Source organism: Elgaria multicarinata, chromosome 1 (assembly GCF_023053635.1).
Source record: "Elgaria multicarinata webbii isolate HBS135686 ecotype San Diego chromosome 1, rElgMul1.1.pri, whole genome shotgun sequence".
Classification (NCBI taxonomy): domain Eukaryota; kingdom Metazoa; phylum Chordata; class Lepidosauria; order Squamata; family Anguidae; genus Elgaria; species Elgaria multicarinata.
In genome coordinates this window covers 28218842-28238500 of record NC_086171.1, presented here as the reverse complement: position 1 = coordinate 28238500, position 19659 = coordinate 28218842, and the positions used below count along the sequence as shown (strand labels likewise).

General features: G+C 41.5%; 1 protein-coding gene across 2 annotated transcripts in view; it reads left to right on the top strand.

Moving 5' to 3' along the window:
• The window catches only part of NRP1 (neuropilin 1), a 164209-nt gene that overhangs the window by 108411 nt on the left and 36139 nt on the right, over positions 1–19659 (top strand). For both annotated transcript variants that reach the window (XM_063125448.1, XM_063125441.1), the window contains exons 7-8: positions 16145–16303; positions 17811–17955. In XM_063125448.1, coding sequence (XP_062981518.1) covers positions 16145–16303; positions 17811–17955 — 304 coding nt within the window. The remainder of the gene's footprint in view (positions 1–16144; positions 16304–17810; positions 17956–19659) is intronic.

Sequence of the window (19659 nt, the reverse complement as noted above, 5' to 3'; positions counted from 1 at the left end):
AATGGAGGGGTTGTCCTTGCCTGCTCCCGGTATCCCATGTGTGTCATTTGGATGCACAGGGATGATCCCAGGATATAGGCCTGGTCTAGCTATGGCCTGAGTGTGAATATTTTGAGCGAAACAACACAGCAAGAGCTCCTTCAGACGTTACTTGTTTCCACAGAGGCGTTATCTCCATGGCAAAATCATGTCATGGCGTTATCTCCATGGCAAAATGTACAAGTATTTTTTGTACAGGTTTATAGATTGGGAGAAACGATATGCATAGATTGGTGAACTGGTATTAAGAAAATCATCCATGTCACTTTTCATGCATTGCAGCACATACGCTACACATTTTTCCCAACTTGAAGATGATCTTGCGATAGGGGGTGGGGAGGTAACATATGAAGTAGACCCTCAGTTCAGGGTTGAGTGGGAATTTGAACCAAATCCTGGGTCAGACTCAGGCAAAGTTGGATATTCACCCAGCAAACAGCACTACAATAAGGGCATGGACTAGCCATTCACAACTTCATCTAAGGTGTGGCTGGGCAACTTTTGGCCTTCCAGATATTTTGGCCTACAACTCCCATCAGCCCTAGCCGCCATAGCCAGTGGAGCATCACACGTTGCACATCTCTGATTTAAGATACCAGAGTCCAATCAATGGGCAGCTTCCTGGTGATAAGTAAAGTGCTGGGAGAAGCCATAAATGGTTGGGTGATTTCCCTTCAACTTGCCATTGCTAGTGCCAAATCTGCAGTTTCCGCTATGTAGCCCCAGCATGTCATGCTAACTTATAGATATTGCTTCTACTTTGTGTCTGTGAGCCTGTTCTAACTCTGGAGCCAATTTCCTCAGCCTCAAATCCCTTGGAATCCCTTCCCATCTTGTTCTCTTAATATCTTGTTTCATAAGCTCCAGAGACAGAGTGCCTTTTGTCTTTGGCACCTGTCACTGCAAAATGCTCTTCCTATCTTGTTCCTATTTTTGGCTTGGGAGGTGTTTTGTTAATATTTAGTTAATGTATGAGTTGCTACAGTGGTCATTCCTCAAAGCTAACCACCCTGCTCAGGGTCCCCATTAGTTAAATCTTTGAATGGGGAATGGCTATATCGTGCTTGTCTCTTGGATGGGTAAATGTGTGCACCTAGACATACTAAGATGCCATGCAGTACTGCACAGCCACCCATACTGAAAGGCAGTGTGGTGTAGTGGTTAAAGGGTTTGACTGGGACTTGGGAGATCCAGATTCTAGTCCCCACTCAGCCATGAATTTCTCTGGCTGATTTTGGGGCTGTCACTGACTGTAAGCACGATCTACCTCACAGAGTTGTTATGAGGATCAAAACTGAGAGGAGGAGGACCATGTAAGCAGCCTTTGGTTCCAATTGTTATTTTAATATTGTATCAGTTTTATATGTTTTTAATCTGTTTTATGCATTTTATGATGATTTTGTATTTAATGTTGTTCCCCGCCTTGATCCAGAGGGAGAGGCAGGTAAAAAATATTCTATTCTATTCCTTGCAAGAGGGGAAAAGCTGGGATATAAATGCCACCTTGACTCTCATTTTTTGATAGAAAGGCAAGGAAAAATATCAAATATATAAATAAATTTCACACATTGCACTAGTGAATTATAATTACTTAGTGTAGATAGGTAATGTTTTTCAAGTATGTCTTTATCCAAAAGAACAAACAATGTCTTGGTTTTCATATCACTGCAGGAGAAGTACATCTTCAGAAAGAGCGTGATTAAAGTATGGAATTCGCTACCACAAGATGTAATGATGGCCACCAAATTGGATGGCTTTTTAAACAGATTAGACAAATTCATGGAGGATATGACGATCAATGGTTCCTAGTCATGATGCTATATACTCTCCCCAGTATCAGAGGCAGTGTGAAAGTTATTGGGGGACACAAGCAGGAGGGTGCCGTTGCACACATGCTACTTGCACACGTCCCAGAGGCATCTGGTTGGCCGATGTGCAAAGAGAATGAGGCCTTTAGCATGCCAAGAGCATCTAGCATGGCTCTTCTAATGTCCTTATTGCAAACTAAATGAGTACAGCATGCCAAGAGTGTTTGGCAATTTATAATAAGTGTTGGGGCAGAGCTGGGTAATGTTCCTTGGAATAAGAATTTGGGGGTTGCTACAATGTCCCTGTTTTCATCTCTGAAATGTTGGAAGGACTGCTGCTTCCCTTCTGTTGTTGAAACTAGAGCTTCTGTGTATTTGATCCTGAGTTCTCCTGTGCCCTGCCGCTGATCTGGAAAAGATACATTGGTCCTTGCTAAGTCTGATGCATTCACAGAGGTGTGTGTGTGTGTGTGTGTGTGTGAGAGAGAGAGAGAGAGAGAGAGAGAGAGAGAGAGAGAGATTGTAGAAGTGGCACAACGGTAAAAAAATATATTAAAAAATAGGGGCACGTTGCAACACTGCATCAAACCCATTGCTAATTCAAAAAGGCAATACCTTGGCAGGAAATCTGCTAGTTAATTGGATTAACTGTAACAGACATCAGAACAATAATGTACCATAATGGCAAATTGGACACCAAACGGTGCTTGCTATCTAAGGAAATGACACAATTCCCTAAAAATATTGACTTTTCGGCATATAGGGGGTCAAATGACAGATTATGCAGCTTTCCAAGCCGCAAGACAGGCTCACAAACAAAAAGCTTCCTGTTAATCAAACTCCCGCCCTTCATCTTTTATTTTCTCAGGCAGCAGAACAGACAAACCTACAGCAGGAGTGTTAAAAAGGCTGGTAACAACAACTGCTCCCTTGCCACAGCAGTCTCAGCGGACTACATTTTATGGTGCACGACAGATTTTCATTTTGAAAATGAGTCCTTTGCATTTATGGCTTGGTTATGTTTGTATGATTATAGGAAGCAGGAAGATTCATTTCACGGCCTGCGCATTGCACACAGCTCCTTAACCAGCCGTTTTCATCTATTTGCTACATGATTTACTACACAGTAGCTAAATATGCTGTTTTATTCTCCTGCTGAAGGGATTCCGAATGAAATGTGAACACCAGACCTCTACAACACGGTGATCCACCAAGCTGAGCACAGACCCACAGGTGTTTGGTTTTCCAGTCTCTGCCAGGCAGGAAAAAACACACACACACAGGAGGTTTATTGAGAGACTTTTAGGGGGGCTTACATGGCTGGCTGGTGGACTTTGTTAGGCCTGTAAGGTCACAAGCTGCGCAGGCCTGGTGTACACAGACCTTTCCATGTCATTCCCTGTGCACCATATAAGATAAAAGCTTAGCAGTAAAAATATATTTACTAGCTGCCAAGAATCACTGCGGAAAACAGAGAGACAATAGTTCTTTCATATAAAGAGCCATCCTTGTCCAATTTGCTCTCACCGGGACCGAATAAGAAGCCTCATAGAAAAAAAACAGGAACAACAATTTTGTCTTTCATTGACCATCTTTAATCGGGGTGGGGGGGATACATTTCCAGTCCTGTACTTAGTATTTTTAGTACTTGTAGTACTTGCTCATGCTCCCGTGCCTATCTTAATAGTATTTATCACTAGTATTAATCATTTTACTTATAGTACTTACTAATAAAAGTAGTTTTAAAGGTAACACACTGAAGGCCACATTAGGAAGATCCATGCTTTGTGATAGTATGTAAAAATGCAATGAACAATTCAAGAAATCAGGTGCTAAAGCACACAAGCCGTTCTTGATGGAAAAGAAAAAGGTGCATAGCCATACAGAGAGATTTGTGACGTGGCCGTGAATCAACATTCAGAGAGTAGATTTCATAGCATCAATACATATGAATTGATTTAATATTCAGCCTAGTGGAAAGGGAAGAGACCATACAAACAAATGAGGCCCCTAATCTTGTAAACGAAGAGTAAAGACATTTGAATTGTGCTGACCATTATTGAAGTTTCAAATATCAATCTCTCTCTCTCTCTCTCTCTCTCATACACACACACACACATACACACACACACAGTGAAAATGATTAAATAATGCTTTTTTGCCAGGGTATTTGATGTTTAGAATCAGATATACGGTCTTTCATCATCACATTCCTCTATTGTTCATCTTAATGTGAAACAGAAGTTATTCCAACCAAAGAATACAATGCTTTATAGAAGAGAAAGGGTGTAAGAGGGAAGAGGAGAGACCAGCTATCAAGTAATCATATATTACTGTCACAACTTGTGGTGGGTTCTCTATACCTGGGGGGGGGGAAACATGACTAGCCTCCTTACAGATTTATGTGTTAAGATTTCTGGGTAAAAGTGAGCACACACTGATCATATTTTAAAGCATCCTTACCCAACCTGGTGCCATCCAGATGTTTTGGATTACGGTTCCCAGCATTTCTGACTTTGGCGATGGTGGATGGAGCTGATGGGATATAACAATTTTATACAACACAATAGCCGAAGCTCTCTGCTAGTCAAGTCCAAAACATCTGGAGGCCACCAGGTTGGGGAAAACTGGAATGAAGTTAGACAGCTCTGAGAAGCACAACCCTAAAAATGCAGGTGAACTTCTAATGGGATGATGACATAGCTTTCCCATAATTACTATCCTTAGAGATGTTACTTCTGAAAATTATTCCATTGAGGAATGAGAATCTGTTTAGATACTGGATGAAATTTGGTTAGGTTAAAGGATGAAATTCATGATTTTCCAAAGACTCACACAATATCTATGTCCCAAACAGCCAACAATGATTATCTAATTAGCTGTAACGACCGTATTTGTGCCTACCCATATCAAAGCTTGGTAAAGTAGCAGGGAAACATTGCTTGAGCCTCTTGCAACTTGAGGGAAGGTGGGTGGCTACCAGAGAAAAGACTTCTCAGTGGTGGCAACATAGCTATGGTACACTCTCCCCCAGACGAGGTCCTATGGCACCTACTATCCTTTTGGCTCCAAACAATGACCTTTTCATTTTCTCAAACCTTTTTACATGATTTTGTAATCACCTTTTTACATGATTTTGCAATCCAGTTGCTTGTTTTATGCAACTTTTATACTATTGAAACTGTTTACTTATTTAACTTCTATTAATTTACATTTGTTGTATGACTGAAAAGCAGTATAAAAGTAGTTGTAATTAATAACTATGTAAAATAAGTATTCTTAAAAACTGTTATGCAGTACATCCCATGTGCTTGTTATAGCAAATATGCTTGGGATTGTAGCCTCAGCCTGATTAACAAGAGCAGACTTCCCCAACTTGCTGCCCTCCAAACATGTTGGACTACAACTCCCATAATTCCCAGCATGGGGTTATTGGAGCTGTAGTCCAACACAGCTGAAAGGCAACAGGTTGGAGAACTCTGAACAAGGATATCCATAGTGAAAATCACTGGACATCAGGAAAAACCTCCTGACTGTTAGAGCAGTATGACAATGGAACTAGTTACCTAGGGAGGTCATGGGCTCTTCCACACTAGAGGCATTCAAGAGGCAGCTGGACAGCCATCTGACAGGGATGCTTTAAGGTGGATTCCTTCATTGAACAGGGGGTTGGACTTGATGACCTTATAGGTCCCTTCCAACTCTATGATTCTATGATTCTATGAAATAAGCTGCAGTCAATTCCTGTTTGGCATTACAATAGTATTTCAGACAATTGGATCTTGTAGAAGCTAAACCGGGTCAATGAAACCATCACATAGCTAAGTTTCTAATGTGGTTTCTAATTTATCAAACTCTTATAATGGACCATTGCTTGACTTCACTCAGAATGAAGCACTTACTGATTATTATTTTTTAAAAAAAAAAAGAGGGGAAAGAAAGATAAAAAAGGAGGTTAAAAAAACAACCCACATGAAAATTCCATTTACAGGCATTTCAAATCACTTTGAACAGTATGAGCTTGGGACCCTAATCATTTCAAAACTGAAGAGCTTTTTGAATTTTCCAAGGAAAGGGTTTCATTTAAGTAACTCCGTGCTGCATTCCCTCGGTCTTTCAGATTTTTAAGAGTCCTTCATCCTAGAACTGAAGTCTCGTAACTGGACGTGACTCAAAAATGCAGCACTCTTCACAATCAGCAGCGTACAATTTGGAGAGCATTTCAACTTAAGTTGAGATTGCTCTGCACGATAATGCCGACATTCTCCCCCATTAACCTTCAGATTGTTCTTTGGTCCAAACAACATGTGATGCGGAGTGGCATGATTTTTCCTCCCTGTGAATATTTTATTTATTTATTGAGTGAAAAGCAACCTCAGAAGCTGTTAACCCAGAGCAGTAAAGAAGCAAAGGAGGGGGGTGACTCTTTCCCTTCCCACCATTATTTCATTCAGTGGCAGCACCAGAAAAAATAATTCAGGGGGGCACAGAAGGGGCAAAGCATATTTCTAGGTGGGCAGGCTGCATCCCACCTGTTAAGATCTCTGAAAGAAAAATAACGGTATACCTCACATTAAAACTGCCATCATAACCATATATTTTGAAATAAATAATATACTGATATAGCATATATTAGCCAAATTCAAATTAGTGTACAATAAAATGCTTTCAACCAAGATAGAGTCATTACACAAACATTTCCTTGATGTACAGATTAAACAGACAGAACACTTTCTTTAGAAAACAGTTACTTTTCAACTAGTGCAGAACCTGTGTTGTTGTTGTTGTTATATTTATACTGTCCAACAACCAAGGCTTTCTGAACAGTTTACAATTAAAACCATAATATACAAAAGTCAAGATTTAAAACTTTAAGAATGAAAAAATGTCATATAAAATCAGAATTAGTTATAGTCCAGGGAAAGCTTGTCTAAAAAGTAAGCTTTCGGGAGGTATTTGAAGGATGTTACATTTTCCTCCTCCCGAATCGCATGGTGGGGGGGGGGGTTGTAGAGGGTGGGTGCCAATATTGTTGGATTACAAGCCCCATACTCCCTGACCATTGGCCATGCTAGTTGGAGCTGATGGGAGTTAAAGTCCAACAGTATTTGGAGGGACACAGGTTCCTCAGCACTGTTTCATACAATTGTGGGCTCTCCCACACTGGAGGCATTCAAGAGGCAGCTGGACAGCCATCTGTCAGGGATGTTTTAAGGTGGATTCCTGCATTGAGCAGGGGGTTGGACTCGATGGCCTTGTAGGCCCCTTCCAACTCTACGATTCTATGATTTCACCCTGTATATCAGTCTTTCCCAAACTTTGGATGGGAACGTTAGCCTCTCATATACCAATAGCGTTGCTTTAAGGACAGCCTTCCCCATCTTGGGGACCCTCCAGAGGTGTTGGCCTACAACTTTCATTATGCTTGGTGCAAGAGAAAAAATCCTGCCCCCATCAGAGGAAGCCCACTTCTGTGCACCTGCATTAGTCAACCAATTCTGGGTATGTCTCTGGATTGGAAAGAGGCACAGCCATAGCCATAGCCATGTCTCTGTCACAGCAATGGAACAGCCATCCTTCATTAAAAGCTGGGTAATTTTGCTGCATTGGGAACTTACTTCATTTTCTTTATTTAAACACACCTACCCCATCTTTCCACCTTCAGTGCTCAAGAAACTTTCGAATGCTCCAATCCGTTGCTGCAAAGTCAGGGTGGAGTTAACTACTCCTTGGTGAAGGCTGATTGGAAGGATGTAAGATCAGAACAGGAAAACATGCAGGGATGCAGCAGGCAGTTCACAGCTGCTTGTGTAGGGGGAGACTGCAGGGTGGGGGGTGCTCACGGGAACTTTTAATTGTAGAAATAATATATTTTTCATTCTTAGCATGTTTCATGGCCATATCCCACCAGTTCGGAAAACACTTTTCTTTATATTGATTCACAGGGTGCTAAAATGTAAGCCTGGGTGTTGCTAGCTTTAAAAAGCTTCAGCAGAGGCATCAGAAGTCATCACTATTTTATGTTTGCAGAATTGTATTCCTTTATTTACAGTCAACAGACCAATATAAAACAAGAAGATACACCATTATATAAAACAATACAGAGTAGGGATAAAAAGAAGGAGTGTTACAAAATCACTAAAGATACTAGATGGTTATTTGTTGGTTTCTGAAAAGGGAACAGAATTGGGTTATTGGGGCCTAGCATAGTGAAAAAGGGAGGGATATATAGATAATAAAATTGCTAATCTGTGGATTTAAACGCAATCAACATCCATAAGCGATCTGGTGCGGATGGCCAAATTCAGGAATTTGGCCACCTGCTCAGTGGTAGATTTACTGGAGCCCTGAAGTAGACTAATCAGGAGTGACTCAGGGGATCGTCCAGGGAGACGTTGCATAATAGGACATAATAGGTCTTTTCTTGCCTGTTGGTAAAAATTGCAATGGAAGAGCACATGCAAAATGGATTCCACCTCAATGTTATTACATGGGCAGTATCTGTTTTTGGATGGAATTTTCTTATATCTGCCCTCCAGCAACTTGGAGGGGAGGACGTTAAATCTTGCTAGGGTGAATGCTTTCCTGTATTTGGGAATGGTTAACCAACCCAGGTATGGCATTCCGTCTTTGCAAGAAGGGACTGGGAGACCCAATGATTGGGGGGAACATGGTCCCCAGGCAGTTCCCCGGAGCTCTTGGTGGTCTATATCCAGTAGTCTCTGTTTGGTGATCTGTTTAGCGCTGTCCAAGTCCAGAGATAGCAGGAAAAAAGGGGATAGCCCTATTGAGGTTACTTTTTGCACCACTGCCCTAGACCAGTGAGATTCGGAGGGTTCTAACAGGACTTTGGTAACCAAGGAGTTGGGGGTGAGCATTAGGTGACAGCGGAGCCAGTAGTGTATGGTGAATATCCAAGCTTGGCATTTAAGTGTACTTAGTCCAGCCTCCAAGTTGAGGGCAGCACCAGAAACACATCTAGGGACTTCAAATATAAGCCTGAGGTAGAGATGTTGCACTCCTTCAAGAGAACTTTTGAAGTGTGGGAACCATATTGGAGCTCCAAATAGAGTCTGAGACACTATTTTAGCTTTGTAAACCTGGATGGCTGCCGGTAGATATTTCCCACCTTTCGCATAGAAGAATCGGGATAACGCACCAATAGTTTGTTCAGCTTTACTCTTGGTGTGTTTGCCATGTGCCCTCCAGTTTTGAGCTTCATGAAACCATATGCCCAGGTATTTATATGCGTCAATTTGGTTGATTCTGTTTCCCCCCATGGACCAGGGGAATCTTACCTTCCTCCTGGCAAAAACTACCACTTTGGTTTTTGAATAGTTAATTGTCAGCAGGTTTTTCTCGCAGTATTTGGCAAAACCATTTAGTAGTCTCTTGAGGCCCAGTCGAGTCTGGGAGATCAAAACGGCATCGTCAGCATAGAGAAGAACGAAAACTTTTGTTGAACCAATCTTGGGTGCATGCGATGGTAATGAAGCCAACCAGACAGGGAGGTCTGCCAGATAAAGGTTGAACAAGATGGGGGCGAGAACACATCCTTGTCTGACACCAAGTGAAGTGACAATCTCATTTGTGAGATGTCCTTCTCTACTGCAACGAACCTGGGCAGATGTTTTATGATGCAGAGATTGAATCAGGAACAGAAGCCTGCTTTCGATAGAAAGCTGTTCCAGTTTGCTCCAAAGATGGGCTCGGCATATTGAATCGAAGGCAGATTTGAGATCAATAAAAGCGGTGAATAATTTGCCTCCACTGGGTGTAGAATATTTATGAACCAGGTGAGCCAGTACCAGGCAATGGTCAAGAGTAGAGCAGCCTGCTTTAAAGCCAATCTGTTCTTCTCCCAATATATTGTTATCAAGGATCCATGTTTTTAGTTTCAAGGCCAAGAAACTGGCATAGACCTTACCAACTACAGATAAGAGGCTAATGGGTCGATAGTTGGATGGGTCATTTTTGGGTCCTTTTTTATATATTGGAATGACAATGGCTTTTAGCCAGGTTGCGGGAATTAACCCAGTTTTATTTATTAAGGAGAAAAGAGGTGCTAGCAGGGCAGTCCACCAGCTGATGTTGCTTTTCAGCATCTCTGAAGGGATGCCATCTGGTCCAGGAGCCTTACCTGACTTTAACTGTAGTATTAAGTCCTCTACAGTGCTGATATTGACATTGGGCCAGTTAGGGGAGTCAGGTGGCAGTCTCGGATCAGAATTTGATATGTGGCTGTCATTAAAGGCGATATGGAGATGATTCTCCCAGATTTCAGCCGGTATATGGCATTCCATGCTGCCATTGCTGTTACCTAGGGCACCTGATACTATCTGCCAAAAGGTTTTACAATTGTTGGAAATGGAAGCCCCTATCAGTAGTTGCCAGGTTTCCCTGTCTGCCTCTCTTTTTTTGTGTTGCAGGAGCTTCTTATATTTTTTCTTTAACTCATAGTATGTGCGTGGTAGTTGGCGTTCATTGTTCTCACGGTAGGAGCGGTAGGTGAGCTGAATTTTTCTTTTAAGGTTTACACAGTCCCAATCAAACCATTTATTAGTACGAGCTCTCTTGCATTTGGGGTTGCTGAGGTTGTTTAGGAGGGAGGAGTACAAGTCCTGCATTAGCTCCTCGTAGGCTAAGATTCCCAACTCAGGGGGCGCGTCTACTAAAATCTGTGCGATAGTGTTCCTATAGCTGGGAGAGAGGACTAGCCGATCAAAAGCCTGTGCCGTTTTGTCTGTCCATTTGAGCTTTTTAGCACACACAGCAAAGGGTGGGCTGGAGAGTGGAAAATGTTTCGCTTCCATCCTAATAGGCCCTGGAATATGGAGAGAAAGCTCTAGGGGCAGATGGTCACTGTCAAAACGTTCCGCAACTCGGAGGTTACACCCCAGGGTTTTCAGGTCCTTATGGACTAAAATGTAGTCGACCACACTGGCCCCCCTGGAGGAGATGAATGTGAATTCACCCCAGTTATCATCTGTGCAGCAGCCGTTCAAGATAAGCAGGGCGTTTTTTGAGACAAATTGGAGCAAACATTGCCCAGCAGGGTTTACAAATGAGTCCTTAGAATGACGTACATTGGCTCTAAGTTGCTCCTTGCTTGCAATCAAGCTATCACCGCGGTTGGCAGGGTCCACTAGGTAAGTTCCTGTTCTTGCATTTAAATCTCCTGCAATGATGGGGTAGGCGTGCGGATATTTGGCTATCGTTTCCAGATAGAAGCAATCGGCTTTAAGCCAGGAAGCCATTGCCTCCTCCTTGCAAGTTGCTGGAGCAAAATAGACATTAAATAAAAGTAGGGTCAAATTAAAGGCCCTCAGTTCCAGGATCAGGGCCAGCACAGAGGAGTCACAGCTAGGCAGCTCTGTTGTTTTGGCATCGAGGGAGGATGAAATCAGGAGACTCAGCCCCTTGCTTGCTCTACCCTTGCCTTTATTGGGAAGTGCAGGAAGACAAAAGGATACAAATCCATTCACATGTATGTGCTCGCAACACCAAGTCTCTTGTAGCAGGACAATATCAAAGTCTGTCAGATAGTCGAGAAAACTTTGGTTCCCACTTTTAGAGTTCCACCCAGCGATATTCCAGGAGAGGAGTTTTAGGGGAGGAGTTATTTTCCCCTTTCCTTGTCAATCTTGCTCGGTGATTGTGTCCAGGATTCCTTCCAGGTTTTCCAGGATACAGCCGTTGGAAAAGTTTACTTGGGGGCTGGGTAGATCCCTGGTTAGCTTGCATGATTTGATAGGATCTGAGGAAACACCTTCATGGGGTTCTGGCTGTTTCGAGTTAGACCAAGATAAGTGATTTGAACTTAAGATTTTACTTTTAGGGTCGTTTTTAGTACACCTGTGTGGATCAGCTAAGGGCTCCCTATTGCCCACACTGCCAAGTGCTGTGTTTTGGTGTAGATTGCAGGATTTTGATATCACAATCTTGGGGCTCAAAGCCACGCCTCCCTTGGAATACGGTTGCTGCAGATCGCATGTTCGATGCGCACCCTCATACGTATCACAGTGATCCTCTGCTGGAATTGCTTCCACGACAGAATAGCGGTCAGGGGATATTGGGCTGATTGTCGTTAGGCACTTTGTATTGTGTTGGTTATTGTGCATAAGGAGCTTTCTAAGGTTGGAAAGTCTCAGTAAAATCTTATGTTGTTCTTGCACCGGTAGGGCGTCATAGCTGTCAATTAGCTGAATTTCTTCGGGTGAGAGGTCCTTGTTGACAGAGTTGGTACTGTCTGGTGTAATTTTCTTAAAGCAGTCGATTTTGTTATTGTCATTTGAGAAGCCTACACTATGGTTAATTTCGAATGATTGGTAGAGAGTAGGGGGATAATCATCAGACATATTTAGATCAATCAGTTCCCCTACCGGTGGAGCATTGTTAGCAAGTCTGGGGAAGCAATGGGTTCTTAAAGAGAAAACTGGGGATACATCCTCAAAATGCCTGCTCACCCTCATGCCAATCCTTTGGAATGTTTCTTTAGCCTTGTAGATTCTGGAAGCTATATTGGGTGACACAAATGTTACAATGGCTCGAGCTGAGTGGTAGTTATAAAAGATATATTCTACTTTAAGGACCGAGTCTGAGTTAAGCTGTAGTGAGGTGCAAGCTGTTATAACTTGTATAAGGTGTATTATACGCTCCGATTGTGCTAAGCACCCCTTGGGCTTCGGGTAATTGGAAAAAACTAGATTCTGTTTCAGAAGCTGAAGCTGCCATGGTTTGTTAGCTAAGTTATAGTTCGAGTTTGGATTGAACTCCAATACCGCTGAGGTAATAGGTATTACCTTTTTTGGGAGATGTGAGATTGACCAGGGGTCCTGGGTCACATCTTTGATGGAAACAGGGGTTTGAAGGCAAAGAGCATTTGGTTTCTGTTCCAGGCAGGCCCTATTAGCAGAGTCCTTATTTGCTTTTTTAATTTTTTTGCATGATCTCGAGGGGCTTCCCTGTGGGTTCCTGTCCCTTCCATTCTCGTTTTCTTCCAATAGCTTAAATAATCTATCAAATTGCATTTTGGGTATGCTTCTCGAACTAGGAAGGGTTTTTATATTTTTTGATTTCTTTGTGTTACAAATTGGGACCTTTGAAGTTTTGAGTTTACGTTTGCCGCTGAGCTTGACTGTTTTGTTATTATCTTTACTTTCATCAACATCAGCTTCATCATCACTCTTCATATCGTGAGTGTTTTTATTAACCTCCCTATTTGGATGATCTTTGGCAGAGAGCCCGCTGACATATATGACGTTGGAGGTTGGTGTCGATTTTTTTCCAGAAGTCCTTATTTCAGTTTCACTTGACTTGCCCTGGATTCCTTCTTTAGATCTGCCAAGCGCAAAGACTGTTAAAGTAGTCAGAAGCTCCTTGCATTCTGATAGAAACTTCTTTATCAAAGATATATCGTCAGCCCAATTCAGAAACAGTTTCTTGGTCAGCTCATGTTGGCTGTTAAGCATATTGACTACTGCGTGGAGGTCTTTGTTTTCAGAAGAGATAGAGTGAGTGTTTCGATATGAAGATGAAGAATCGAGTTTCTTGTCCGAGAATGCATCCCGGCCGATTGGTATGACAGGACTTGTAGAACTGCCTTGAGGAGTTTCAGATGCGTGAGACGTAGGTCTAGTCTCTGCAAGGGGAGCCCCCACAGATGCAAGTTCTGCGGCTAAACTGCATCTACGTTCCTCTGGGTTTTCCCACTCCATAACCCTCATTATACTCTGAGGACCCAGGGACCAGTCTAAGACCTCCAAATCAGGAGTCTTTGTCTCAGGCGTTGGATTGGGATTTTCCTCAGAGTTGGTGGCAAAGAAGTTAGTAATTTTTAATTGTTTATGGGCTTTAGTATAGGAGATCACATCTTCAGTCACTGGGACCAGACCTAGTTGTTTATATCCGTCCCTGGTGAGGACCATTGTGCTCCTTATCGTGTTGCACACAGTCAGGGAGCTGGAAAGAGCCCAGTGAGGCACAAGGAGTGATATCCAGTAACTGGTGGTCAATGTATTTTCGGCGATTCCTTTTTGTTACGTCTGAATGGCGGTAGCTCTAAGGGCAGCAGGAAGAAACAGTCCAAGTTGCAGATAAGCTGGTTTACTAACAGACAAAGCAGTCTCCCTGTAAGCAGGTGAGGGCAGTTCACTAACTTTAAGAGTTAGTGATTAGATGATGATTAACAACTTTAATGCTTCGGAACCTCCCAATACTTAGCTCCTAATTGGACTTGACGTCCTGCCATTAAACACACCTGGGGGAATCAGCATCTAGAGAGTGGGATCACTTACGACAAGGATTTATGTATAGCGTAGTTACTGGTAATCAAATATTTTGTTTTGTTTGTTTGTTTTGCTTCTGCCTTTTTATCCGTTTCCTTCCTTCTTCTTTGTTTCTTAATTTCTTAATTCTTTGGTTCTTTGATGACTTACTTCTTTTAATTCCAAGTTCCTGTCTCTCTTATTTCATGTTTAATTCTTTGATTCTTGTTTGGTTCTTCTACCTCCTCGATGCAGCCTGAGAGGTTTGGTATGCGGGGGAGCTTCTCTAGAGATATCCAAGGGAGTCAAAACAGCCAGGGAACCCTCTATTTGCCGCTCCTTACTTGTTAGAGAACAGCCCAGCTTCAGCCCAGCTTCAGGTACAGAAGATTAAAATTCCACGGCTCCACAGCAGCAAGTAAAACATTAAAAAAGTTAAAAAGTTAAAAACAACAACTCTGCTATATAGAAACAGAGGAGGTCAAAATACCGCACAGCCTTCCTCCTTCTGAGAGGCTGCCAGTTTTTTTTTTTTTTTTTTTTTTGCTTTGGTTTTAAAATACAAGATAAAATGTTCAAGGCTTGTAAGAAAAAAGAGAGCTAAAATCGGTCGAGTTAAAAAAAAGAATACTAAAATAATTGTTGGTAGTTCCGAGAGCTCGGAGCAAGGTGTCCTCCCTCCTCCCCGGCTGCAGAATCTATTTTATGTTTCTTCCCCCCTCCCTCTGCCAACACAAGGATATTGGGGTTTTTTTATATCACAGGAGTTCCAGTTTCCAAGTGATTTGTATATTTCCCCATGCAAATCTAAATAGCAGCCCTTCTGTCTTCAATAGGGCTTCCTTCACATTTTTCCCTAAGAGAATGCAGAATATGTTGATTTAACCCATCCACCCACCCACTCCACCTCACCCTGGCTTTTAGATGTATGACATATTTCCAGGAAAAAGGATGCTTGTGGGACACTAGAGACATACAATCTGCATCCTGCATGTTTCAAAAATAATTTAAAAGCCTCTGACGTGCAGGAGGCATTTAGCGCAAGGAGAGTCAAAGCACTCTGCAAATGTCTGGACATTTGCTACTTAAGGCAGCTTCATCAGGAACAAGTAGCACATCTTCAAATGCCACATTTTGAAGAAGAAAGGAAATATTTTACTTTGATTACAATGATACACTTTAGAAATGGAATTACTTAAGACTATATTCCTTGTGACTGGTTGAATAAATATTATTACATACTTTGGTATCAGAGGTAAGAAACACAACTGGCGAGGCAGTAATGGTACAGGAACAGTTGTCGTGGTTGTTTTCTCTTAAGTGACTATATATAAAACACATGCACTCACAACAGGGACCCTTGAGCTTGAGATACTTTTGCACTAGAAATTAGTTCTGTGTGAAGAAGGCACACACCCTATCTGGGAATCAAAGAGGCCCATGCGTGCCTACAAAGTGCTTTCATGCACACATGGTAGGCAGAATTGCTGATTTTACCTTCCAACAGTAACCCATCACACCCCATGGAGCGCTGCTCCAGAGAGTCCCTTGAGTTTTGGGACAGCATTTGGATTCCAGCTGCTACTAGAAGCCCCCTTGTGCATACCGTACACCACACAAAGCCCTTTTGATCCATGAAGACAACAGGGTCATGAATCCCAGATTGATAGTTAGTTGCATTTGGGTGCAGAAGCAGGTATCTGTCTATTGCTGAAATAACAAGATAGAGTGCCCTCTTACATGCGCATGAAGCATTGTTTTATATGATGACAAAGCAGTGGTATGTTTTCCACCTACAGCAGAATCCCATATCAGACTGCACATGCGAGGAAGATATATGCATTTGACAAGTTTCCCCACATCTAGAGGGAACTTATGTGCAAGAATAACTGTTGTATTTCTTGCACTTGCTCCACCTATTCCGTCACACCACATGTGAAGGGAGATTGCTAGATCAGGGTATGAGGCATTAGGATGTATGCTGATTTTTCACTTCTCTGCATGTTTGTCCCTTTCTTGTTCTTCTTACAGGTGGACTTGGGCCTTCTCCGTTTTGTGTCTGCTGTTGGGACTCAGGGAGCCATCTCAAAAGAAACTAAAAGATGGTATTATTTGAGAACATACCGAGTGGATATAAGCTCCAATGGAGAAGACTGGATTTCAGTTAAAGATGGAACTAATAAACCATTGGTAAGGCTTTTCAACTGCTTGACTCATAACTACTCAAGGATTTCTGATATGTTTCATTACTTGTAGTTATTTATTCTTTTCAAACAAAATGTAAGATGCTTCGAATCAGCCAGTGCTTCCGTACAGCTCATTTTAGTAGAGGAACAGAGGAAATCTCAAGCTACTGAAATGTTAAAGTGACACTAACCCGAAGCATCAATTTTTGATACATTTTCACTTCTGTTTTGATCATTCCTTGTACTTCCGTGACACTTCCTTATCATGTACAACAGATAACAGCCTGGCTCTTTCATCCTGTTTGTCTTCTCTTATTGAAAGAGAGCCAAACTTTACCACGGGCCTTGGCCTAGCTTTCCTGTGCAATTAATATTAATAAGTTAAACAGATGGCTGGTAGTAAATATAGTCAATGTTTGTAAGACATTTCTGATGATCTTATTCCATGGCCACTTCCTTCCCATTAAAAAAGGAAGAGCAATTCTTAGCAAGACTGTGATGGGAGAAAACGATCAGACATATAAGATGCAACATGGACAATATTCAGTGTGATAATGTTTCCTATGTCCAAGAACCAAGAGAGAGAATAGTGGTTTCAGCTGAGCTAGTTTTACAGCAAATCTGAAGATGTTAAGTGCACATGTTGATAAGCTTAAGGATTTTTTTTATTAGCCAGATTCCTTTGCTATATTTTGCTGTCAGCAAAGGTCAAAACAGGAAAAGATGGGGAAAGATGTAAGAAATTATTGCCCGTAAAAGGAGAATTGCGTACGATCAGGAAATTGGGATTTTGCATTGTTTAATGAAGAAGGAAATTAGTCACCTTCCTTGATCTCAGTCAATGGAGAATCTAACGTTCTTATGGTAGAACTTTCTTAAATGGCCCTAGCAGATGCATCATATGTTTGTATAGCTTTATTGTTTTTTTGGCTTGATGGGAGATGGACAAGGAAAGACTTAGAAAATAGAGTGAATATGCAGTAGTGGCAAACAAACCTAGACCATTTCATAAAAGGGTAAAGAAGATTATTCAGATTATATCAGCAATTCTGCAAAATGGAATTACCCATAAGAGAGAAGAGGCATTTCTATTACTTGGTTTGAATGCCTCGTTATCTTGGAAGTGAGTGGTGTTGAATTCAAGAGACTGCAGTCCAATAACCACTCTTAAACCCATTGGGTTTAAGCACTCCATATTTGACTGTTGATGTAAGCTTATCTAGGGCCTTAGCTAGACCAGGGTATATCCCAGGGCGATACCCGGGATCGTCCCTGTGTGTCCAGATGACGCACAGGGGATCCTGGGATCAGGGAGGGATCATCCCTCCCTTGCTATATAGCCTTGCTATATGATATAGCCCTTGCTATATGATATAGCCCTACCCTTTGGCCCCACTTTTGTGGCTCTGTGGAACTGGTGTTTATTATTATTAAACATTTATTTATGAGTTGTTAGGACAAAGTTTCTCACTCATTTAAGAGAAATTGCATTTCTTCCTCTTTTTCTGTAGGTGTTCATAGGGAACACCAACCCCAGTGAAACTGCTTACAGAAGTTTTCCCAAGCCAGTCCTGACACGTTTTGTTCGAATCAAACCTGTAACCTGGGAAACTGGGATTTCACTGAGATTTGAAGTGTATGGATGTAAAATTACAGGTACGGTTTTGTTTCTTTTTATTTTATTTTAAGAAGAATTGCCATTTGTATTTTTCAAATATTCGCAGAAAAGAGAATCAGTATAATAAAGCTGGAATCATATGCAGACTTGCCTGAGTGGGAGCAAGCCCCATTGAACGCAGTGGGACTTACTTCTCTGTAGACTTGCAAAGGATTGTGTTGTAAGAGAATTGGAGAGTCTTCATCAACCATTCCCTGCCCCAAATATTTGAAAATGTTATACTAAAGAGAAATGATTATAATAATCAACATTATTGCTGTATTGCTTGTTCCAGCATCCAATAAACAACATGTGATACTCAGTTTTACCACTACAGCTATCAACAGGATTGTGACACTGTTTAAACACTCCCAATAACTATATATGCCCTTCCATGTATATGTCACATAACAGTATGTCTATTCCCCAGGTGCATAGACCACATAATGGACTTGCTTGGGATGCAAAATGGGTAGATGGACTCGCTGCTATAGTTTCGCTGCTTGTGGCGCCTTTATACCACATTGCTCTTTCCAGAATAATGGAGCACTGAAACTGAGTAGTACAATATGTACAACAACCAAACACGGCAAGTCTTCAAATGTGGAGATGCAAATGCTACAACATTAATACCAGGTGTATGCATCAAGCTGAAATATTAATCAAGTCTAATCTATTCTATCTGTAAAGTAAATTGGGCAGTGAATTATCTAGTTTCCACCCAGACATCTGGATGTTTCGCCATCAATGTAGGGAGAACTTCAGTGCTAGACAGATGGGGAAATCTGTCTGAATGCATAGTCACCACTCTGCCTTCTGTGCATGTGCTCTCTTGGGAAGGTTGGATACATGTAGTCCTGTGAGTTATTGCCTCCCAAATCAGACAGTTCAAGGCTGCAGAGACAAGGCACAGAGAAGGTCAATAACGGATTATTAGGGGTGACTGCTCCAGTCCAGCAATCCCTTAGAGTTCCCCAGGTCTTCTCCCATCCAGTTCAGTGGAAGAGAATCCCTGCACCAAATTCCTTTGCATATGCAAAGCAGTAAAATCCCTTTGCATGTGCACTCCTTTCAAGTAAATTCAGGAATTCAGCTTTTCCCCTAGCCATATCACACATTACTCTGCGTAGAAACAATGGATTTTTAAAAATCAGATTTTTCTTCATATAGAAGAGGCATTTTAGAAGCAGAGGACACATAAGGTAGATTTTAAGGACTTAGTGAATAATCAAAGGAAAGCTGAGCAGGCAGCTCCTTATATCTTTTTAGGTAAAATAAAATGCCATCTAAACAACCTCTATTTAATTAAAAAGATTAATTCTATATTTCAAAGTTGTTGTGAGCACATTTTCCTGTCTTTATTTCTATGGTTAGGGGGAAAAACAGGACTTACAATGAAGTAAAAATAGATGGCTGGAAGGATATATGAATTTATAGCTAGATGTGACCAATTTTAGAAATAATAAGAATATTTGTTATCATTACTATTATAATGAGCTATAATTATACCAAGGGCATAATCTTATGCACACCTACCAATTGAACCCAGTAGGACTTCTGAGTAGACATGCATAGCATTGTGCTGTAATAGGCAAATTTAAGAATACTTCAAATGCTTCTTCAATTAAGTATAGATGTTTGTTTGTTTATTGCATTTCTATGTCGCCCTTTTAATAAATAAATTAATTTCAATCTCTCTGGAA